The sequence below is a fragment of the Carcharodon carcharias genome, chromosome 1 (genome assembly GCF_017639515.1).
Source record: "Carcharodon carcharias isolate sCarCar2 chromosome 1, sCarCar2.pri, whole genome shotgun sequence".
Taxonomy (NCBI): domain Eukaryota; kingdom Metazoa; phylum Chordata; class Chondrichthyes; order Lamniformes; family Lamnidae; genus Carcharodon; species Carcharodon carcharias.
This window is the reverse complement of record NC_054467.1, coordinates 227,252,731-227,278,110: the sequence shown is the minus strand read 5'-3', so window position 1 is coordinate 227,278,110 and position 25,380 is coordinate 227,252,731. Positions and strand designations below refer to the sequence as shown.

Sequence of the window (25,380 nt, the reverse complement as noted above, 5' to 3'; positions counted from 1 at the left end):
TCTGGTTTGATCTATTGGCAGTATATTGTTATATTTATTATCAGCTCAGCTTTTCAAACTTGGAACCCCCTACCTGTGTGGTTCAATCGCATACTTCCCTTACCAGCTGAGTCATTGGCGAGTATCCTCATTTCTTAGCTTAAGATCTGCTGAATAAAGCTTGGAGCAAGTCACAAGACATGGGTTTCACATGATGTTAAATTAAAGTAAAGCTTTAAGTGGCTTTTTAACAACATCTAAACCCCAGCATTGAATTATCGCCTTTAACTCGCTCCAGTTCTTTTTTTTTTAACAAAACACAGTAAAGTTTCCAAGGTTTTTCCCAAAGTTAGTTGATTAGTATGATCAGTAGTGATGAAGTTGAGGTAGAGACCTGAGAAACACATTCTAAAGTGCCATCTGGTGGGCAGATCCTGCCACTACATTGTGACTGTTGACACAGCCACATTGAATAGGAAATGCGGATATTACAAGTTACAGATCTAAATGTTTGAGAAAAGTATGATCGGAAATGATGACAATGGGAAGTAAGGTATGTGAACAGGAAATGTGGACCCTAAGCAAGATTTTTATTTTTTGTAGATATAAGTTTAGGCACATGGAGCAATATTCCCTGTAGCTGCATAGCCACTGCATATATCCACCCTGAAAGCTGCCAGTTCCACTGCATCCAGCAGTAAGACTGGGCCTGTGATGTTATTCTGTGTATTTTGCCATCCCGATGCTTTTAAGTAGTTACAGTTTCTGTTCTTTATCCTTGTAGATGATGCCACAGACAAGGACCTATCTGATCTGGTGTCAGAAATGGAAATGATGAAGATGATTGGAAAACATAAAAATATTATTAACCTGCTCGGTGCCTGCACGCAGGATGGTGAGTTCTAAAGGTGCCCTTTTCCAAGCGAGCAGTGGGAGGATGCAATCTGTACACTGGGTGTTACAATTTGTACAGTGCTCTTTTTGTACCATAATAATACTTGCTACCTTGCTGACCAGCCTGGGATTGCCAGAAGGTGGGCACAACGAAAGTTGGGCCTCATGCCTCCATGGGCTGATGGGTATTGGCATTTGCTAAGGGCTGATCCTTCTGTTGAGACTCTTTCCTCTCCCTGTGATAGTTCTGCAACATTACAAGCAGCATTTCATTCCCATTCAGGTCCACTCTACGTCATCGTTGAATATGCATCAAAAGGCAACCTGCGGGAATACCTCAAAGCACGACGGCCTCCTGGCATGGATTATTCCTTTGACACCTGCAAGGTGCCAGACGAGCAGTTAACTTTCAAGGATCTTGTGTCTTGTGCCTACCAGGTTGCACGTGGCATGGAGTACCTGGCTTCTCAAAAGGTGAATACTTTTTCCCTTTTCCCCCAATGTTTCTTTACCAGCAGTGGCAGGAATGTCATAGGAACAGAAAATCTACAGCACAGAATGAAGGAGGCCATTCAGCCCATCATGTCCGTGAGCTGGCCGCAAAAGAGCTACCCATCCAAAACCCAATTACCAGCATTTGGACTGTAATCCTACAGGATACAACACTTCAAGAGCATATCCAAGTATTTTTTAAATGCAGTGACGTTGACTCTTGCTGGGATACAGTTCTGTGAACAATAACAGGCCTTGACCAAATAGCTACTCCCTGTGTAACAAGGAGCAATCCAATGGGAAAGGGCAGAGGGAGTGGGAAAGCAGGTGTAATCCAGTTTGAAAGGAACCAAAAGAGTGGGAGCCTGGAGTAATCTGGTGCTTAGGGAGCGAACAGGGCAGGTGGATGTGTAAAGTTGGGAAAGTTTGCTGAGACAGGGTAAGGCAGTATTTCAAAGATGAGCAGTAGAATGAATTTGCTGGGGTACTGTACAGGTGAATATATCTTAATATTCATTCCCACTGTATATATATAATGTAGAGAGAGATGGAAATTGCAGGTGGAACCAATAGCCCTGCAAAATTATTCAGACTTCAGCCTAGCAACTTTATCAAATTCCACGACATTGTTTTATAAATATCATAATCACACTTGAATTTAGGGGAGATTCCAGTGACCACCTTCCATGGGGAGGTGGCTATAGAAGTTTAAATGTAGAGCTGAGCTATACACACCAAGAAGGTTTGTGATTCCTATCCTGTACTGGTTCAACTGACTCAACCATAGTGTCGAGTTGCTGAACCAGGCTTTGGTGTTCCAGTATCCCTGGAGAGGAAACTCCGGGTTGATATCTGGCAGAATATGCATGAGGGTACATTAGACAAGGACAGTATCTGGCTCAGCTGTGACACTCCCCAAGGTCTTCTAGATTGCCGATAATCACCACTGGATTCACAAGTGGCACTTGATTTAAGATGGTGGAGACTGGCAACATACAAAGAGCCAACCCAGGAAGGTATCAACTCTATCCTTGGGGGGGGCAGGGTGAGAGGGGAAATGGCAGGGGAAAGTGAAGAGGAAGACAGTCAAATATGGGACCTTGGCATTTCTTTATCCAATCTTTTCAAGGATTTAGTTTGGTTGAATTATTAGATTAAATTAGAACAACTCTGATGTACTGATCTCTAAAGCCCCTGTCAGACAGATGGGCACTCGCCACAGTGGGAGAGCTCCTCCAGTGGAGAGTTCACTGTGAGGCTCAGGGTGCTTAAACTCCCAGGACTGATTTGCATGTCAAGGATGCTGACACTAACCGAACAGAGCTGATATCAGCACCAGCGAGCGGGAGTCACAGTTCATCCAGAACTGGCAGACTCAAGTCACAGGAGTCATGGAAATAGCATCTGACAAAGTAACTGGAAAGCCCAAGGTACCCTTGGCCCCTGAAGAGACATTTTTGCAGCTCCCTCTGGCCCACAATGAATTTACAAACAGTAAATACTAAATGAATGTACCCGGGGCCTCCTATATCCAGGATTATGTCTGCTGGCAGCCTTCACCAGCAGCTTTGAGGCTCTGTGGGACTGAGCTGGACCACAGTTAAAATGGCGGCACTTCCCGGCGACATCAGCTGAGACAGGTGGCCCTGCTGTGCCTGAAGTCAGGCAATCTAAGAAGTGGGGGGGGGAGATAGGGGAGGGTGAAAATCAGCCCTTAAATGTATGAGCTCATTGTGATTAACATAGTTTATAACCCCGGGCTACACCTGCTCACAGAGCAGAAGTGAACCTCGATGGATCAAATTAATTGAATGTCAATGGACCCAAATATTAATAATCAGCACCACTCTCGCGAGAAACAAGGAATAACAACTGAAGAAAAGTGAACACTTGCTGCACAGTTTTTCTTTGGTAACCAATTTAATTGTTCCATGTGGGAATCTTTTTTCTCTCGGTTAGTGTATTCACCGGGACCTGGCAGCCAGAAATGTGCTGGTGACAGACGATAACGTGATGAAGATTGCAGACTTTGGCCTAGCCAGGGACGTGCACAACATTGACTACTACAAGAAAACAACAAACGTAAGTGTAACCACAGCCTGCTTCATCTGCTGGAGGCTAAAGTGACCGAGCATTAGGGACTGGCAGCTGAAGCGAGTGGCAGGTGGTCGGAGGGGGCTGAACCCAGGCCTGGGGCTCTTTTCTCTAGAAAACAGAAGGTGGCGGGGAGACCTAACAGAGGCCTTTAAGATTATGGGAGGCTTTGATAGGGAGAATGTAGAGATGATGTTTTGGCGAGACCCGAACTAGGGGCCACAAATATAAAAGTGGTTAGAGTGCGGAACTTGCCACCACAAGGAAGTATTGAGGCAAATAGCTTTTCAGGGGAAGCTCGGTAAACGCGTGAGGGAGATTGGGCCAGAAAGCTACGCTGGTGGGGTCAGATGAAGAGGGGCGGTGGGGGGTAGGCTTGTGTGTGGAGTATAAATATCAGCACGGACCAGTTGGACCGAGTAGCTGGTTTCTGTGCTGCGCACTATGTGCAATTCTGTCAATGGTAATTGTGGCTGGTTTAAAAGATTACAGTGCAGGCATTGCCTTTGTGGCTGCCTGTCGATGTGATTAAATAATAACTCCCATCTCCTGCCGTTTACAGGGGAGGCTGCCAGTGAAGTGGATGGCTCCGGAGGCACTATTCGACAGAGTCTACACCCACCAGAGTGACGTGTAAGTGCTACCCATGAGAATCGTGCCTTTTTTTTTTAAATCAACTTAGTTCTACCTAAAATACATAGGCCCTTTTGTAAAGGAAAGTTACAATGGCCAGAATTGGCTCTGTGACTTGCTTGCAAATTGTGCAGTCCAGGAAAACGAATTTGGAGAAAAATATGTCGTTAGTTCTGCTCCGGGGACTTGGCAGAAGAGCTGACAAGTTATAAACAGCCTGTCAACTATCTGATTAACTGGTCATTTTAATTCCAGCATTTGCGTCCACTGATCTTTTTTGTGATTGAAGGGATCAGCGCGATGCTCCAAGTAACTAGAAAAGAGTTTATTCAATTAAGTCACGCCATTGATAACTATGTTAGGCACGCATGGCAGCACCAAGAGAATGGGGTGGTTTGACAAAAAAAAAAGCTTCAGTGAATTAGGTTTCTATTCTTTTCTCATTCCCAGCTGGTCATATGGAGTCCTGTTGTGGGAGATCTTTACATTGGGAGGATCCCCTTACCCCGGAATCCCAGTAGAGGAGCTCTTTAAACTGCTGAAAGAAGGCCATCGGATGGATAAGCCAGCAAACTGCACCCACGAGCTGTAAGCAATAGCCCATCATTACCATCCCACATTACTAAATTGTTGGTTGAATGCTGCATAACTTAGCTTGATGCTTTGCTAGAAAATGTTAGCTTTCACTTTGGCATAATGTTTGATTATTTTCATTTCTCCTCTCGATAATTAGATAGTCATCTCTTTGTGCATTGGTGGGGATTTCCTCTTCCCCTCGGCACCGCAAATAATTCCCCGAGTGGCTGCACAGGTGGGAGTTCTCCAGGACTCCTCACGCTGTGACAGCCTGAGGGGAGCTGCAGATCTTCTACCCACCACTACAGTTAAATAAACCTGTCCCACCACTACAGTTAAATAACCCTGACCCACCACTACAGTTAAATAATCCTGTCTCACCCCTACAGTTAAATAACCCTGACCCACCACCACAGTTAAATAACCCTGACCCACCACCACAGTTAAATAACCCTGACCCACCTCTACAGTTAAATAACCCTGTCCAACCACTAGGTTCCTGACCCTGTTCCACCACTACAGAAAAATAGCCCTGTCCCACCACTACAGTTAAATAACCCTGTCCCACCCCTACAGTCAAATAACTCTGATCCACCACTACAGTTAAATAACCCTGACCCACCACTACAGTTAAATAACCCTGTCCGACCCCTACGGTTAAATAACCCTGTCCCACCTCTATAGTTAAATAACCCTGACCCACCACTACAGTTAAATAACTGACCCACCACTACAGTTAAATAACCCTGTCCCACCACTACAGTTAAATAACCCTATCCCACCACTACAGTTAAATAACCCTGTCCCATCACTACAGGTAAATAACCCTGACCCACCACTACAGTTAAGTAACCCTGTCACACCCCTACAGTTAAATAAGCCTGTCCCAGCCCTACAGTTAAATAACCCTGACCCACCACTACAGTTAAGTAACCCTGTCACACCCCTACTGTTAAATAACACTGACCCACCCCTACAGTTAAATAACCCTGTCCCACCACTACAGTTAAATAACCCTATCCCACCACTACAGTTAAATAACCCTGTCCCATCACTACAGGTAAATAACCCTGACCCACCACTACAGTTAAGTAACCCTGTCACACCCCTACAGTTAAATAACCCTGTCCCACCCCTATAGTTAAATAACCCTGTCCCACCCCTACTGTTAAATAACACTGACCCACCCCTACAGTTAAATAACCCTGACCCACCACTACAGTTAAATAACCCTGACCCACCACTACAGTTAAATAACCCTGTCCCACCACTACAGTTAAATAACCCTGACCCACCACTACAGTTAAGTAACTCTGTCCCACCACTACAGTTAAATAACCCTGTCCCACCACTACAGTTAAATAACCCTGACCCACCACTACAGTTAAATAACCCTGTCCCACCCTTACAGTTAAATAACCCTGTCCCATCCCTACAGTTAAATAACCCTGACCCACCCCTACAGTTAAATAACCCTGACCCACCACTATAGTTAAATAACCCTGAGCCACTCCTACAGTTAAATAACCCTGACCCCCCACTACAGTTAAATAACCCTGACCTACCCCTACAGTTAAATAACCCTGACCCACCACTACAGTTAAATAACCCTGAGCCATCCCTACAGTTAAATAACCCTGTCCCACCCCTACAGTTAAATAACCCTGACCCAGCCCTACAGTTAAATAACCCTGACCTATCACTGCAGTTAAATAACACCCTTTTAGAATTGTACCCTGTATTTAACAATGTTTCTCCCTGTTCTTCCTACCAAAATTAATCACCACTCATTTGTGCATCATATTTCATCTGCCACCTGTCCATCCATTTAGAACCATCGAATCCTTCACCCAACATGCCTATGTTTTTTGAAGTTCTACCCTATCGTACTCTCAGTTCAAAAGTTATGTATCATTTGCAAATGTTGAATTGTCCCCAATACAGTTAAGTAACACCCACCCACAACACGGTGGAATAAGCAGCACTGCCCCCCACCCCCGCCTCACTACTGTTCGAGTTTATAGTAATATTTTCTGCCTCCGTTCCTCATTTGCTTTTTATTGTTTATCTGACATCCTGCTGACGCCCTCATCTGCTGGTTGTAATCTTGACTGCATTTTTAAGACAGAGGTGGATAGATTCTTGGTAAGCAAGGGGGTAATAGGTTATCGGTGGTAGGTGGGATGCAGGTTTCAGGTTAGTATCAGATCAGCCATGGTCTTATTAAATGGTGGAGCAGGCTTGAGGGGCTGAATGGCCTATTCCTGCTCCTTGTTCGTATATTCATATGACTACTCCAAAACTCTTCTGACCAGTCTCCCATCTTGCAACTTCATAACCCAAAGCCCATCCAAATCCCCACTGCCCATATCCAAACTCACACCACATCCCAATCACCCATCACTCCTGATCACCCATCACGTCTGTTCTCACTGAACTACATTGGCTTCTGGTCTGGCAACAACATGATCTTAAATTCTCATCCTTGTTCTCAAATCCCTCCATTACCTTCCCCCTCACTATATCTAACCACTTCCAGCCTTAGAACCCTCCAAGACATCTGCATTTCTCTGCATTTTCACTCTCAAGAATCCCAGCCACATGGATCCTAAGCTCTGGAATTCCCTCCCTAAACTGGAGAGTGGAGGAAGGTTTAGAGTGGAGTTCCCCAGGAGTCGGTGTTAGGACACCTGCTTTTCCAACTATATATTAATGACCTAGACCTTGGCCCACAGGGCACAATTCCAAAATTTGTGGGTGATGCAGAAATTTTTGGGAAGAACAGAGGGACCTGTGTGTGTGTGTATGTGTATAAATCATTGAAGTAGGCAGAACAGGTTGAGAGAGCAGTTAATAAAGCCTATGACATCCTGGGCTTTATCAGTAGGGGCATAAAGTACAAAAGCAAGGAAGTTTTATTAAACCTGGATAAATCACTTGCTCAGCCTCAACTCTAGCTGCGGTGTACCGGGACTCTAGCTGCGGTGTACCGGGACTCTTGCTGCGGTGTATGGGGTCTCTTCCTGCAGTGTATCGGGACTCTAGCTGCGGTGTACTGGGACTCTAATTGTGGTGTATGGGGTCTCTTCCTGCAGTGTATCAGGACTCTAGCTGCGGTGTACTGGGACTCTAATTGTGGTGTATGGGGTCTCTTCCTGCAGTGTATCAGGACTCTAGCTGCGGTGTACTGGGACTCTAATTGTGGTGTATGGGGTCCCTTCCTGCAGTGTATTGGGACTCTAGCTGCGGTGTATGGGGTCTCTTGCTGCGGTGTATGGGGTCTCTTGCTGTGGTGTACCAGGACTTTTGCTATGGTGTACCGGGACTCTTGCTGCGGTGTACCGGGACTCTTGCAGTGGTGTACCTGGACTCTTGCTGTGGTGTATGGGGGTCTCTTGCTGCGGTGTACCGGGACTCTTGCTGTGGTGTATGGGATCTCTTCCTGCAGTGTATCGGGACTCTAGCTGCGGTGTACCGGGACTCTTGCTGTGGTGTATGGGATCTCTTGCTGCGGTGTATCAGGACTCTTGCTGTGGCGTATGGGGTCTCTTCCTGCAGTGTATTGGGACTCTAGCTGTGGTGTACCGGGACTCTTGCTGTAGTATATCAGGACTCTTGCTGCGGTGTATGGGGTCTCTTGCTGCGGTGTACTGGGCCTCTTGCTGTGGCGTACTGGGCCTCTTGCTGTGGTGTACTGGGCCTCTTGCTACGGTGTACTGAGACTCTAGCTGCGGTGTACCGGGACTCTTGCTGTGGTATACCGGGACTCTTGCTGCGGTGTACCAGGACTCTTGCTGCGGTGTACCAGGACTCTTGCTGCGGTGTACCGGGACTCTTGCTGCGGTGTATGGGGTCTCTTGCTGCGGTGTACTGGGCCTCTTGCTGCGGTGTACTGGGCCTCTTGCTGCGGTGTACTGGGACTCTAGCTGCGGTGTAGTGGGACTCTTCCTGCAGTGTATCGGGACTCTAGCTGTGGTGTATGGGGTCTCTTGCTGCGGTGTATGGGGTCTCTTGCTGCGGTGTACCGGGACTTTTGCTGTGGTGTACCGAGACTCTTGCTACGGTGTACGGGGACTCTAGCTGCAGTGTACCGGGACTCTTGCTGTGGTGTACGTGGTCTCTTCCTGCAGTGTACCGGGACTCTAGCTGCGGTGTATGGGGTCTCTTGTTGTGGTGTACCGGGACTCTTGCTGTGGTGTACCGGGACTCTTGCAACGGTGTACCGGGACTCTAGCTGCAGTGTATGGGGTCTCTTCCTGCAGTGTATCGCGACTGTAACTATGGTGTACCAGGACTCTTAACTGTGGTGTACCAGGACTCTTAACTGTGGTGTACCGGGACTCTAACTGTGGTGTACCAGCACTCTAGCTGTGGTGTACCGGGACTCTAGCTGTGGTGTACCGGGACTCTTGCTGCAGTGTACTGGGACTCTTGCTGCAGTGTACCGGGACTCTAGCTGCGGTGTACTGGGACTCTTGCTACAGTGTATTGGGACTCTTGCTGCAGTGTACCGGGACTCTAGCTGCAGTGTACCGGGACTCTAGCTGCAGTGTACCGGGACTCTAGCTGCAGTGTACCTGGACTCTTGCTGCGGTGTACTGGGACTCTTGCTGCAGTGTACTGGGACTCTAGCTGCGGTGTACCGGTACTCTAACTGCAGTGTACCGGGACTCTAGCTGCGGTGTACCAGTACTCTAGCTGCACTGTACTGGGACTCTAGCTGCGGTGTATGGGGCCTTCTTGCTGTGGTGTACCGGGACTCTAGCTGCGGTGTATCGGGTCTTTTGATGTGTTTTGGGCCTCCGTCCGCTGGCCATTTGCCTAGCCATTTACTTTTTTCTAGCACATCCTTAAATAACATTATGAAGATATGTGTTGTGCTTTGTTTAACTCTAATCCTGTGTCTTTCTCTAGGTATATGATAATGAGAGAATGCTGGCATGCAATCCCATCACAAAGGCCAACCTTCAAACAGCTGGTCGAGGATCTTGACAGGGTCCTGACAGTGACATCAACTGAGGTCAGTCTTTTAAGTGAAAAAAAACTCAAAGGATTAACAAGTTAATTAAAGCAAATTAAAATTTAACAACTTGTAGGACTTAAAAAGTATTCAAAAACCCAATTATTTCTTTGCTTTATGAATTTCTGTGTTATTCCCTTAAAAGATGTCAAGTGAAGACTCTCAACTATTAAGATGCTTTGTACTATTTAGTGTGTATTCGTTGCAAGCTTAATACCATTGATGCAGCAAAAAAATCTTTGCCCAGTTGATAAATGGATCACACAATCTAGCATTGACACATGAACACCAGCAAGGCCCCAATTCCCTTTTTCCCCATCCCCTGCCCATCGCTACCCACCCAGCCCCCTCTTGTCAGTAGAAGAGGCAACGTTGTCGGTGCCCAATTCTGTCATCAACACCCACGTGCGCTTTTCATGGCAGAGATCACCAGATACCATTCAAGAGTGGAAGGCTTGGCTGATTTCAGCTTTCAAGGGCCCGGAACACTGAGGCCAAAATTAAGAAAAGAGAAACAAGCAGGATTTGCATTAATGTAGTGTTTTTCATGATGTCCCAAAGCTCTGTGGAATCAATGGAAGTTCCTTTTTGAAATGCCTCATTGTTGTATTGTAAGAACGCAAGGTCTCACAAACACCATAAGAGCTAGGAGCAGGAGCAAACCACATCACCCCTCGAGCCTGTTCCATCATTCAATAGGATCATGGCTGATTTCCCGCCCACTGCCCATATCGCTTGATTCCCTGACAGACCAAAAATTTGTCCATGAATGTTCAGCGATGGAGCATCCACAACCCTCTGGGGTAGAGAATTCCAAAGATTCAGAACCATCTAAGTGAAGAAATTTCCCATCTCAGTCCTAAATGAACGCGACCTTATCTTGAGACTGTGCCTGGGTTTCCTAGATTCCCCAAACAGCGGAAACAACCAGTCAGTGTCTATCTACCCTGTCAAACTCCTTCAAAATCTTGCATGTGTCAATGAGAACTTAGATATGGAGACCACAAGTGCGTACAGTATTCTGGGTGTAGCCTCACCAAACTCCTTTACAATTGTAGCAAGTCTTCCTTATTTTGTACACCAATGTCCTTGTAGTAAAGGCCAACATGCCATTTGTCTTCCTAATTGCTTACGTGCTAACTTTCTGGCCAGAATATTGCTGTTGGCATGAGGGGGCGGGCTCGATGTCATTGCGCATCATTTAGATATTTCATTTGGCAGGCGCACGCCAGAGGCCATTAAAAAACCAATTAAAGTTGTTAGCAATGCTGCCCATCCAGCCTTAAGGTTGCCGGGCAGGCGAAGAGCCCAGGCGGCCTTCACATTTTTCAGGAAAGCTCATCCACAGGGGCGGGGGATGCAGTTTCCTGAAGGTTTCTAAAAATAATTAAATTTTGCTAAATTCACATGTCCCAGCTCATGTGGCAATGTCACCTGATGGGACATGCTTAAATAATTTTTTTCCTCCTTTATTAAAAAGTTTTTTGACGATCGACTTAGTCTCCCTGAGCAATCTTGAGCGCAGGCCCCGACTCTCCCTCCTCCCACCCGCCCCCACAGGTAGTGCTCAGCGCTACCAGCCACGCGTTACGCTCGCCCACGTAAAATGGCGGTGCACAGCCAGTCGCCGGCAGCGACCAGCTCCGCGCCCACCCCCACCCAGCCCGCCCGACATAGATAAGATGCAGCCCCCCCAGCCGTGTTCCTTGTGCAAGTACACTGAAATCTCACTGAACATGAGCATTTAAAAGATGTACAAAATCAAAGTACTGTGGGTGCCGGAAATCTGAAATCAAAAAGAAAACGCTGGAAAATCTCAGCAGGTCTGGTAGCATCTGTGGAGGGCGAGAAACAAGAGTTAATGTTTCAGGTCAAGGACTTTCTGGAGAAAAGTTTTGCGCCTTTTAAAAAATATTCTGCTTTTTTAATTCTTGCTGCCAAAGTGAATAGCCTCCAGTTCCCATTTCATGCAACACTGGCATCTACCCAGCTATGTGGAAAATTGCCCAGGTGTGACCTGTACACAAAAAGCAGGACAAATCCAACCCAGCCAATTGCAGCCCCATCAGTCTACTCTCAGCCATCAGTAAAGTAATAGAAGGGGTCATCAACAGTGCTATCAAGTGGCACTTACTTAGCAATAACCTGCTCACTGACACTCAGTTTGGGTTCCGCCAGGGCCACTCAGCTCCTGACCTCATTACAGCCTTGGTTCAAACATGGACAAAAGAGCTGAATTCCTGAGGTGAAGTGAGAGTGACTGCCCTTGACATTAAGGCCACATTTGACCAAGTGTGAAATCAAGGAGCCCTAGCAAAATTGGAGTTAATGGGAATCGGGGGGAAACTCTCCACTGGCTGGAGTCATACCTAGCACAAAGGTTGTGGTTGTTGGAGGTCAGTCATCTCAACTCCAGGACATCACTGCAGAGTTCCTCAGGGTAGTGTCCTAGGCCCAACCATCTTCAGCTGCTTCATCAGTGACCTTCCTTCCATTATAAGGTCAGAAGTGGGGATGTTCGATGATGATTGCACAATGTTCAGCACTCCTTAGATACTAAGGAGTCCATGTCCAAATGCAGCAAGACCTGGACAGTGTCCAGGCTTCAGCTGATAAATGGCAAGTAACATTCGTGCTACACAAGTGCCAGGCAATGACCATCTCCAACAAGAGAGAATCTGACCATCACCCCTTGACGTTCAATGGCATTACCATCACTGAATCCCCCACTATCAACATCCTGAGGGTTACCATTGACCAGAAACTGAACTGGACTAGCCATACAAATAATGTGGCTAGAAGAGCAGGTCAGAGGCAGGGAATTCTGTGCAGTGAGTAATTCGCCTCTTGAGTCCCCAAAGCCTGTCCACCATCTACAAGTCAGGAGTGTGATGGATTACGCCCCACTTGCCTGGGTGAGTGTAGCTCCAACAACACTTAGGAAGCTTGACACAATCCAGGACAAAGCAGCCCCATTGATTGGCATCCCACCCACCACCTCCAACATTCATTCCCTCCACCACCGACGCACAGAGGCAGCAGTGTGTACCATCTACAAGATGCACTGCAGCATCTCACCAAGGCTCCTTTGACTGCACCTTCCAAGCCAGCGACCTCTACCAACTAAAAGGACAAGGGCAGCGGATGCGTGGGAACACACCATGGACAGAATCTTCCAGTCGGCATGTGGGAGCGGGCCCGACAAGCCGACGCATAAAATGACGCACGATGATGTTGTCTCGATATTTTGTTCAGCGGGTATGCGCCGGAGTTGGCTGAAATGCTAAGGGCCTGTTAAGCCCATTAAGAAATTAATTAAATTAGTTAAGAATGCTGCCCGTCCAACCTTAAGGTTGGGGGGTCGGGGGGGGTGGGGGGGGCGGTGCGGTGCAGGCAAAAAGCCCAAGTGGTCTTCGCGTTTTTCAGGAAACCTCATCCACGGGCGGGATGAGGTTTCCTGCAGTTCTTATAAAACGAAAAAGTAATTTGTCCCACCTTTACAAACGTGTCCCAATCATGTGACACTGTTCACTGTTTAAATAAATTTTCACCTCGTTTATTGAACTTTTCATTATCCATTCAGTCTCCCCGAGGCAGCTCCCGTGCCTCAGGGAGATTTCAGCGCTCTTTCGTGCGCCTGCACGAAATTGACCCGCCCGCATAAAGTGGCGGCGCGCAGCTGATGGTGGGTGGCTATCAGCTCCGCGCCCGCTCCCGCCCAGCCTGCCCACCAGGAAAAATCAAAGCTCCTAAGCAAGTTCCTCTCCAAGTCACACACCATCCTGACTTGGAACTATATTGTCATTCCCTTCTACTGTCACTGGGTCAAAATCCTGGCACTCCCTCCCAAACAGCACTGAGGGTGTACCTACACCACATGGACTGCACCAGTTGAAGAAGGTGGCTCTCCACCACCACCTCAAGTGCAATTAGGTATGGGCAACAAATGCCAGCAATGTCCACATCCTATGAAAGAATAAGAAAAGAGCTTTTTTCCACCATTCTGCAAGATCATGGCTGATCTCTGACCTCATGTACCTGCTTTTGCCGCACACCCCTTAATACCCTTAATAGACTTCTTCCCCCCCTTTTGTGTAAAGTGTTTCCTAATTTCATTCTTGAAAGGCCTGGCTCTAGTTTGTAGACTGTGTCCCCTAGTCCTAGACTCCCCAACAATTGGAAATGGTTTCTCACTAACTACCCTATTTGTTCCCCTTAATATCTTGAAAACTTTGATCAAAAATCACTCCTTAACCTTCTAATTTCCAGATTTTGAGGGCATGCTTTGGTAGAGGAGGTGGTGGCATAATGGCATTATCATTGGACTCATATTCCAGAGACCCTGGGTAATTCTCTAGGAACCTGGGTTCAAATCCCAACATGGCAGATGGTGAAATTTGAACCCAATAAAAACCTGGAATTATTATCCTGATGATGATCATGAAACCAGATTGTTGCAAAAACCCATCTGGTTCACTGATGCCCTTTACTTAATGCTCTTACGTGTGACTCCAGGCCCACAGCAATGTGGTTGACTCTTAAAATGCCTTCTGAACAAAGGCAGTTAAGGATGGTCAATAAAAGCTGGCCTAGCAAGTGATGCCCACATCTCATGGACAAATAAAAAAAATAAATCTCTCCCCATAAATTAACTCCAGGTATTATTCCAGTAAATCTACATGGCACTCTATGTCCTTGTCATTTATCCTTCCTAAGGTGTGGGGCTCTGCTCACAGTCGATCTAGAGTTTTATATACCCACAGAGTAAATTCACAGGCTGAAACAATCTTTCTGGCCACACTTATATTCAAATTTGTAAGACTGATGCGACCATTTTATTTTTCTTTTGCCTTTTTCTGGTCACTTTTGTCACCACTCTGTTTGCCTGAACACATTGACTCCTTTGGGATATGACTCCACAGCTGCTAGGTACCTCCCGGATCCTCACCCATAGGAATATAGCAATAGGTGCAGGCTAATCAGCCCCTCGAGCCCCTTCTGCCATTCACTCATATCATGACTGATCTGGCATCTACCTGCCCTGGTTTCCTAATTCTTAATACCCTTGCTGAACAAAAATCTACCAATCTGATATTACCCCAGCCTTTAGGTTTTCAGATTTCCACTATCCTTTGAGTGAAGAAGTGCTTCCTGACATCACCCCTGAATAGCCCAGCTCTAATATCCAAGTGATGTCCCCTCGTTCTGGACTTCTGCCACTAGAGGAAATAGTTTCTCTCTATCCACCCTACAGAATCCTTTAATCATCATAAATACCCCAATTAGATCACTCCTTAATCTTCCATATTCAAGAGATCTGTCTTCATAATGTAACCCTTTTAGCCCTAGCATCATATTCACATTGGAGCCAAAGACAGTGAGAGTGTCAAAGCTGAGCTCACTTCTGCCTTCCCACTGTGTCCAGTGAAGCCAAACCAAGGTTACTGGATGGTGTCAGGCACTAGGCAGAATCGTCAGCGTTTATATCAGGACCCTTCCCTGCAACTTAAGTTGTGTCCTATTATCTCAGCAGAGACTGGGCATTGAATCCAATACCATTCTGGTCTGCGCAGCTCAGCTGTACACCAGATGAATTCATTGAAACATCAGGGGAGTGACCGAGGTCAACCTTTGATAATGTTTTCAGTGTAAACACAGCAACCCAATAGCATCCAGACCAGTAAACATCAAGTGCAGGAAGCAGGGTAAAATCAGTCAACAAGCCAATATTCCTCAAGACTACTTTGCAATTCAGATGTATAATGTTCCCCTTTAAGCAGCGCACAGCCAGATCAGTCGGCTGGTAAACTCCTTGTTTTGGAAATTTTTGTGCATATTAACATGGCATTTAACATTATTGATCAAAAATTGTATGGATTATATTTTTGACTCAAGCCAAAAGCAGGAAATGCTGGAAATATATGGCAGCTATGTCAGCCTGTGAAAAGAGAAAAGACAGGTTGGCATCTTACAGTCAATGTTGATTGGGTTAGATGGCCATATCAGGCAACAGAGTGGCAATCAGTTATATCCTTATATTAGATTCCAGTGAAGTATCTGTACCCAAAATGTTAATGTTTCTTTCCCCTTTTCAGCTGTTGTTGGACTTGCCGCAGTGTTTCAGCATTTTCTATTTCCAGCATTTAGCTGTTTTTAAATCTTTTTGCAGCCTTCCCTTTCAATACGCCTAAGTGCACTGTTTAATGTAAATCACAATAAAGATATGCTTTAAATGCACACAAGGGCCACGCCACCCTGCTAACTGATTTAGTGCACCGTTTAAAGCCTTGACAGATAATAATTGAAAATGATCGACAGCACCAAATCTCCAAGCATGTGATCGTAAAATATTATCGCCAGGATTTATATAGCATCCCTCCTGCCCAATAACCTGCCCCAGCCAGAGAGTTAACCTTTGACCTGGGAAACTGAGATGGAATGTTGCCAGGAGTCTAGTTTAAAACCATTCAGATTTCTGTCTAATTTTGCTGCCTGAGAAGGGATGGAGTAGTGAGCACATTCACTGTAATCACGCTTTTATGGTGTTGCTGCTCGGCAGCCCCTATCATGTGACGTTGGGGGCTGGGAAAGGGACATACATATGGCAATAAAATGCGAGGACTATAGTCAGCACACTTAACTCTTTAGCATTATGGTTCTCATAAGGAACCCATCAATTGCTATAATTTGGAAAGTAAGTAGTTACCCTGGGGGATTTGCTTTAAGATATTTTTTTTAAAAAAGGAGCAGTTTCCTGATTTCGTACAATGCAAAACATTGTCATCATTCAAACAGCAGTACATGAAAAATATATTACTTAATCCCATTGAATGGTCTTCATAAAGTGTATCGTCACAAGGAGAGCATACACTCAACGTACTCTCAGTGGGGAAAGGCTGTTCTATAATTACTATCATTAATCAAAAATTGGTAAAGGTTATATCACTGCGTCTGAATTAAAAACAGAAAATGCTGAAATTCACTGAAGGTCTGTCACGCTCTGTAAAGAGGAGGGATGGGTCCTAGAAAGTCAGCCGCATGGTGCTCTTTCTTGGGCACTAAATAGCCTCCTAAGCCCCCAAGATGGTGAGCAGAAAGCACATGCTCATTACAGGCCAGAAGTGCACAGCTCACCATGTTGGTAAAGGCCAAAAAACAAGTAATCATGGTCCATGCTTGAAACAAGTCTTCAGCAAATAAAGGGGTTGATGCCTGTTTGAGGCCCCCATTGCAAAACGGGTTTGCACTGGGACAGCCGGGACTATCTAGGACAACCAGACCTTCAAGCAGCCTAGCGGGCAGTGCTTAAAGGGACCACAACCAACAAGGTGAGTTTTAATGTGTAACTTGCCTGAGTGAGGATCCAAGCGGTGCAGAGAATATGTCCAGGCATGGCCCCAACCAGCTGCTGAGACTCAGTGAGAACAGGTAGAAAAGGCTTTCCCATCACAACACAAACCCACCCCTGCCCCAAGCCCAGTGCTTGTCCCCACCCCCCGCCCCATGCCCAATGCTTGCCCCCACCCCCGCCTCAAGCCCAGTGCTCGTCCCTATCTCCTCCCATTTGAGGTTTCTTGGGTAGTTTAAATGAGACAAGCACAGCAAATCTTGGCTGTTCTAAATTACAACCTCCCTCACTGATGCTGAAATTATGTGGTCTTTCTTCCTCCTCCTTCCCACCCCCCCACCCAACCTCCCTTCCCCCCCCCACCCCCCACCCCCCCGACCCCACTGTCTGGGGTAGAATTCTATCCTTACTATTAGATGGCAGCTTCACGAGTGACAAATGTGTCATGTTGAACAAAGTAGATTTTACTACCATGATTGCTGTAACAAATCTGAGAGCCCCGGTTATTGAAGGAACTGTGCTGGTGTGGTGTACCATAGGCCGATCTGCTTTTATCCCGCCTACTGATACACTGGGTTAGTTAGCTCAGACATCGCAATGTAGTAACAATTAAAGTGTCCATCCATTATGAAGCCCTTAAGGATCATCCCAGTTTTTACCACCAATAGTTTCTGCCTGCTGCCAGTCTGATCGCACATTGCTGGGTAAACAGTCAGATTTCAGATTCTCAGTGCCCGTACACTTTGACTGTTATTACCATTTCTGGGTTCCTGACACCAAGAAAGGGCCAATCTGCTTATTAAAGTGCACCCGTGGATGAAGGCGGGCACACAGGTGGGTGCTTGACTGCAGTGGCCCATGTGATTAAATATCCTGCGATTGCTCATCATCTTAAGCTGGGAATCCAGACTGTCACAGGAAGAAAGGCCGCTTGGGATGGCTAGAGTCCATTGACATGTATCACAATACCTTCAGGAAGGAAAAACACTGGAGGATTTTCCAAATGAAAAACCATTCACTCTTGGGTGGTAAAATACACCATACAATATAAAGCACTATCATAAAAACAGAACCATAAATTGGAATCTACAAAAGGTTGAATTGATGTTGTTTTGGGAGAGAAAGAAAGGCTTGCATTCACACTGACATTTTCATAACCTTAGATATCCCAACGCATTTTGCAACCAATTAAGTACTTTTGACATTGGGTCAATGTTGTAAAGTAGGAAAATACATCGAGCTCCCACAAACAGCAATGTGATAAATGACCAGATAATTTGTTTAGTGATATTGTTTGAAGGATAAATATTGACCAGGAAATGGGGGATAACTTTGAAACAGTACCATGGGATCTTTTACACCCGCCTGAGTTGGCAGACAGGGCCTCGGTTTAATGTCCCATCTAAAATACAGCACCTCCAACAATGTAGGACTCCGTCCCAACTGTGCTGGACTGACAGCCCTTTGTGCTCAAGGGCAGCATTTCCTGGCTGGCGAGTGGGGTCAGGGCCCGCTCGCTGACGTGTAAAATGACGCGGGGTGACGTCGAGCATGCGTCCCGACATCGCCCCGCGCCATTTAGATTTTCAGTTCGGCAGGTGCTTTGCCTCAGGGAGATCTGTGTGCTCTTTCATGCGCATGTGTGAAAGAGCACACTCCCGGCCCAGGGAATCCCACCCCCCCACTCCCTACCCACATAGTGCTTCCGGACGGACATCACGCTGGGCAGGCCTTAATTGGCCCGCCCACATAAAATGGCGGCGCGCCCCCAACTAGGGGTGCCGATCAGGAACCTGCCTGCTCGCACCCACTCCCACACAACTCCGCACCCCGCCCCCCCCCAACCTCCTCCTCCACCGACAGGGGGAAAATGCTGCCCCAAGTCTCTGGAGTGGGACGTGAATCAACAGTCTTCTGACTCAGAGATAAAAGCGCTACCAGCTGAGGCACAGCTAACACTTCACTTGGGGAAACCTACAGTAAGTGCACTTGCAATTCTTGCCACATAATGTTTTCTCTTTTCCTTTGTATTTCAGGAGTACCTTGACCTATCAGCACCTTTTGAGCAGTATTCCCCGGCATGCCAAGACACTCACAGTACGTGCTCATCCGGAGACGACTCAGTGTTTGCCCATGATGCTTTGCCTGACGAACCTTGTCTCCCCAAGCACCAGCAGTGCAATGGTGTCATCAAGACATGAGACTGTTTGGGACAAAAAGAAACAGGATTATAGAACGCTGAACCATGGACAACTCACATTGAAGGAAATACACTGAACCACCTTGGGACTCTTGTCCCCATTTTACTTCCCACCATTTTTTGAGCCTTACATCTTCAAGTGCTGTACCCATCTAAAACAAAAAATACTGTTTGGCATGAAGAAACATTTTTCTTTTGGAAACAAAATGTAGAAACTGAAATGAAACGTTTTGCAAAAAAAAATCTAGAGGTGATTACCTTTGACCTCTGACATTTTGACTGCTAAAGGAACCATTCTGTGCCTAAGTCGACAAGTGTGTGCTAAAAAACTGAAACAAAAAGACAATTATTTTTCTTTACAAAGAGCATTTAAATACTTTTTATTTGTATGAAGCTGCAGATTCCAGAAGAGTTGTAAATATATAAATATGAATATTGTATGATAATGTTTAAAAAACACAGTTGTATACTTATGGTTTGCTTGTTTAGGAAAAACACAAAAATAACTACGAATATGAGGAAGCAAATCCTAAAATCATTGCAGTCTAGGATATTCAGTATTAATCAGGAAATTATTAAAGAAACACATTGTGTAGTGAGCAAGGGATAAAATAGTTCAAAAATCATTAATTATTTGCAATCTGATTAGCACATTGTATATTTGTAAAGTTGTTCATAGACTTTAACATATCATTTTGGTTAAGAGATTTATGAGTATATAGCTTATTTACTAATTACTGTACACATCTATAGTTACCTAGGTTCTTAATTTTTGTTTTTACATGTTTATAATTTTAATTTATTACCCGTTTAAAATTGGTTAGAAGCAAAAGTAGATTATGGTTCATGAGGAAAAAAGTATTAGAATCAAGTTTTCAAATGTCATGTAAAATGAGCATTATCAGTTTTTATTTTAGATTGCAATGATTTTTTTCTGTTAGCTAGAAATTTGATCCTAGAAATGTATTGACTTTTCATAACATATGAAGGTTTGTGCTTTGTGGCTGATTTTTGATCAAGACACAACAAAGCTAAAGTGTTGACTGTGAATGGTGACCATGTTGTGTAGATCTGGTGCCTTGCTGGCCGCTGCCCTGACACTATTGGCCCCGTGAAAGAACGCTGGCATTGTCGCTAGGACAACATTGGGCGTGTGAAATTCTCACACTGGGTGCCCATTTGAACTGGAGCATGACACTAAATGTTGGCCTACCCAGAGCTGGGTTGTGTCTGGAGAGAGCATTTTCAAGCCTGATCAGAAGTACAGTCAGATTCTGGTGCCAGTCACAATTGGGGCAGTTTGAGATCATGAATCAAGTGTGCGGCATGAAAGGAGTGCAATGCGCAACATTAAAGCATATTGGCTTATGTGTGATTTACATTTCTTTTCCCTTCTCCCACCGCCCACCACCCCCCTCTCTCCCCCCACCCCCATAGGATAATGGTGCCAAAATACTAAAAGCGCCCAGTGACAGCACTGAATGTGCAAGTGCGGAGAGGCGTTGTGCTGGCACTTTGCATGGTTATAATGAGAGGGTGCAATGATAGTGAATGTCCATAACAAACAACTTGAGAAACGAATTGCTTGTCAATCAATCACTGACATCGGTCCATGTATCGGTGACTTGTGAGTCAAGTCCCTTCTCCCTTCTCTTTATGCAGATAGTGCCACAAGCACGACTGATGTGGTGCAATGTAAATGTGCAATTTTGCAGAGAACTCATTTGAGGTAAGCCCTTTTTTTAAAACAAAGAAAAATTACTAGAACATATGTGTAGCAGACAGAGCAACTATGTAACCCGGAATAAAAAATAAAAGATCTCTTTGATTTGAAATAGGATTCTGCAGGTAAAATACAAAAAAGAATTTAGGTGGGAATCCTGTTAAAATCAATTAAAATTCACTTTGCCTCCTTTAACCTTTATTAGGACCCTGAAGCTCTTACTCTGTAGAAAGACTAATTTACTAGATTAAAGTTACCTGTTAACTCTTTGATACAAAGGTAGGAGTTCTATAGCTGTGTAATTTTTGTAAAATGAAAAGACACTTCGTTATTTTCTTACCGATCACTGTTGATGTGTACATTCCAGGTACCGAATGGATAAAAAAACTTTTCCAATATTTGAAATTTGTGCATGATTTACAAAAAAGAACTTAGATATATATCTAATTTATTGAGTTTTTTTTTTACAAAATATATGTATTGTAGCTTTGACCGATCTTAACATTTGATATCCAGTTCCTGTTATGTAGATGTAATAGTGTCAAGCATTACTGGCAATAGCTGAGGTTCCCAATTTATGTTCTGTGGTTAGATTGGACCACTGCCTATAATTCATACATTCACACTCTTAGTAGCCAGAGGTAAGCTCAAATAAAACAGTAAAAATCTCCATTCAAACCTATTCGCCTGCCTGAAACCTGTAAAAGGTCACAGATGGTCTTGTTGGAGTTTAAAAAAGAAACTAGCACTGAACAATATCTGTCTGCCTTTATGAAACTTTGTTATTAACATGGAACTGTTCCATTCCACAAAAATAAAAGGATATTGTTTTAAAATGCAAGAGTTTCCATTCCTTGTTCTTCGTTGTCCGATAATTGGTGTGATTTATAATGGGCTGGAGTTTCCTGCCATGGTAATATTGTTCATGAGTGTTATAAATTATACCACTGTGACCCCCCCAATCCTCCAGTGGCAAATTTACGCTAGGATTTACAGGCGCACAGGATAGAATGCACCACAACAAGGGTAGCGGCGAGGCAGAGACAGCACAGCCAGTGGCCAGAGGGAAAACCCATTGCAATTCAGATTGCTACTCAGTCCTTCTGTTTGTCTCCACGCAAAACCCAGGAACACGGACAAGTTAGAAAAGAGCATTGTTTATTGGAGCGCATTTACTACTGATGAACTTTTTATAGCCAGCAGTGCTTAAAATAGGTGCTTAACTGTTAAACTGATAGGTAGAAGCAAGTAAAGATGCAAATTTACACCGAGCTAACAGGCTGAATTTTCCCAGCCCTGTGAAGCTGGGTCTGGAGGTGGCAGTGGGCAAGAGTGGCGGCTGGTAAAGCAGCAGAGAAACCCACTGGGACAGCTCCCCTATGCAGTCCCACCTCCAAGCGCCATTGCCAGGCCCAGGGAGGCAGGCAGACAATGAAGGCTTCCCCAATCCCCCCACCATTGTCCTTCCTTAGACAGCGAATGCAGAGGCGGCCAATGGGGATGCTGCCTGATGTCATGTTGGTGGGCACACTGAGTTTGGGGTCTCGACAGCCGTGGGAAAATCCAGCCCGATGTACCTTGAGGACTATCTTTATAACTGGTGTTTGGTTAGTTCATTATATAAAATAGTGCCATCCCACCGAGCTTGCACGCACAATATTGAAGCTAGGGACTTTGGGGGTAATGTTAATCCCAAAAAAGCGATGGCTTTATGTTGGATGGGAGGTAAAAATGTCAAATTCTGGTGTTAACAGAAGTGGAATGAGGGCAACCAATAGGCCGCTCAGCAGGCTCCAAATAATGTGACCAGGCCAATAATGTTTCAGGCTGCACAATGTTTCAGTGGACATTTCGGCAGCTTTTTGGAAGCTGAAGGAATATTCCATTGGATATTGTTCCTGTGCTGTGGATTTCAATAAGGTAAATGGGCACATAGTAATCACTGACCACATTTTTAACAGGATTGCCAATCTGATTGATAGTTTAAAGAAAAACATCACATTCCATTGGCAGTTTAAGACTGTGGTCCACAAACACTTTTTCCTTTCTCCCTTGTACATAGGATTGAGATTTTGGTTTTATTGTTTTGCACTTTGAACCAGTGACCTTAGACAGTGTCAGAATGGCACATTTTAAAAATAAAAAATAGCCTAGTGAGGGCGACATCATTATTACTCCTGCTGTTTAAACACAAAGCTAAGATTCCTGTGATTACACTAAATATACTGAACCCAGCAACACCATTCTGCAGCAATTTCAAGTGGCAGCAGCAGTTGAGTACCATTCAGGGAGCAAATTCTCAATTCCCAGTGATTCGAATGAGGTGTGGAGCTATGACACTGTTTCAGTGGGAGAATTCATGGAGCAGCGCAAAATTTCTAGGAAATTATGGCAGGGGCAATGATGCAAGCCACTTGCGCCATTATCTCCTGGGATGTTTGCACTGTAAAAGAAACCCTGTGCTGTGGAGATGCCATTCCAATGGTACGGTTACAATTCAAATGCATTGCTTATGTTTCTATTTACTCCACGTTTCTTTTTCACCTTTCCTGAAGGTGTTGATTTATCCTGCAAAAGGTTTTACAGATGCCAGAACCCCCTGATATCTGCCTCAAGTGGCCATTCTTCATTTTTATGCCCAGGCAGTGAGGACTGACAGACTATTCAACCATAGGAGCATCATAGTTGAGTCCAATTTCTTCCTAAACAATCGCAAGATTCAATAGCGTTCAAGGGCAAACACCCTAGCCAGCTTTCTCTTCCCCACCAACAGATGGCAAGGCCGAGTACAAACTCCACTGGCCGCCTAAGCACAGCAAATTCAGCCCAGATGAAGGGTATACCCTGGGTCAAGAACAAAGAACAAAGAAAAGTAACAGGAACAGGCCCTTCAGCCCTCCAAGCCTGCGCCGATCATATTGCCCGTCAACGAAAACATTTTGCACTTCCGGGGTCCGTATCCCTCTATTCCCATCCTATTCATGTATTTGTCAAGCTGCCTCTTAAACACCACTATCGTACCTGCTTCCACCACCTCCTCTGGCAGTGAATTCCAGACACTCACTATCCTCTGCGTAAAAAACTTGCCCCGCACATCTCCTCTATAGTTTTCTCCTCTCACCTTAAATCTATGTCCCCTAGTAAATTCCATCCTGGGAAAAGGCTTCTGACTATCTAATCTGTCCATGCCACTCATAATTTTGTAAACTTCTATCAAGTCGCCCCTCAATCTCCGTCGCTCTAGTGAGAACAATCCGAGTTTCTCCAACCTCTTCTCATAGCTAATAACCTCCAGACCAGGCAATATCCTGGTAAACCCCCTCTGCACCCTCTCCAACGCCTCCATATCCTTCTGGTAATGTGGTAATCAGAATTGCACACAATATTCCAAGTGTGGCCTAACCAAGGTTCTATACAGCTGCAGCATGACTTCCCAGCTTTTATACTCAATACCCCTGCCAAGCATGTCATATGCCTTCCTGACTACCTTATCCACCTGCGTTGCCACTTTCAGTGACCTGTGATCTGTACACCCAGATCCCTCTGCCTGTCGATGCACTTAAGGGTTCTGCCATTTACTGTATAATTCCTGCCTGTATTAGACCTTCCAAAATGCATTACCTCACATTTGTCTGGATTAAATTCCACCTGCTATTTCTCCACCCAAGTCTCCAACCGATCTATATCCCGTTGTATCCTTTGACAATCCTCTTCACTTTCTGCAACTCCTCCAACCTTAATGTTGTCTGCAAACTTAATAATTAGCCCAGTTACATTTTCCTCCAAATCATTTATGTATACTACAAAGGTCCCAGCACTGATCCCTGCAGAAATCCACTAGTCACAGCTCTCCATTCAGAAAAGCACCCTTCCACTGCTACCCTCTGTCTTCTATGACCAAGCCAATTCTGTATCCATCTTGCCAGCTCACCTCTGATCCCGTGCGACTTTACCTTCTGTACCAGTCTGCCATAAGGGACCTTGTCAAAGGCCTTACTGAAATCCACGTAGATAACATCCACTGCCCTTCCATCGTCGATCATCTTTGTCACTTCCTCGAAAAACTTGACAAAGTTAGTGAGACACAACCTCCCCTTCACAAAACCATGCTGCCTCTCACTAATACGCCCATTTGCTTCCAAATGGTAGTAAATCCTGTCATGAAGAATCTTCTACAATAATTTCCCTACCACTGATGTAAGGCTCACTGGCCTGTAATTTCCTGGATTATTCCTGCTACCCTTCTTAAACAATGGAACAACATTGGTCATTCTCCAGTCCTCTGGGACCTCACCCATAGCCAGTGAGGATACAAAGATTTCTGTCAAGGCCCCAGCAATCTCCTTCCTTGCCTCCCTCAGTACTCTGGGTTAGATCCACCTTAATATTCTTCAAGACGCCTAACACCTCTTTTTTGATTT

At 45.2% G+C, this 25,380-nt stretch overlaps 1 protein-coding gene across 8 annotated transcripts in view; it reads left to right on the top strand.

Moving 5' to 3' along the window:
* Positions 1–21,777, top strand: part of fgfr3 (fibroblast growth factor receptor 3) — a 167,889-nt gene extending 146,112 nt beyond the window's left edge. For all 8 annotated transcript variants that reach the window (XM_041185735.1, XM_041185745.1, XM_041185726.1 and 5 more), the window contains 7 exons: positions 764–874; positions 1,157–1,347; positions 3,325–3,447; positions 4,022–4,092; positions 4,543–4,680; positions 9,583–9,688; positions 19,073–21,777. In XM_041185735.1, coding sequence (XP_041041669.1) covers positions 764–874; positions 1,157–1,347; positions 3,325–3,447; positions 4,022–4,092; positions 4,543–4,680; positions 9,583–9,688; positions 19,073–19,237 — 905 coding nt within the window. In that variant the 3' untranslated portion in view covers positions 19,238–21,777. The remainder of the gene's footprint in view (positions 1–763; positions 875–1,156; positions 1,348–3,324; positions 3,448–4,021; positions 4,093–4,542; positions 4,681–9,582; positions 9,689–19,072) is intronic.
* The last annotated feature ends 3,603 nt before the right edge of the window (positions 21,778–25,380 follow it).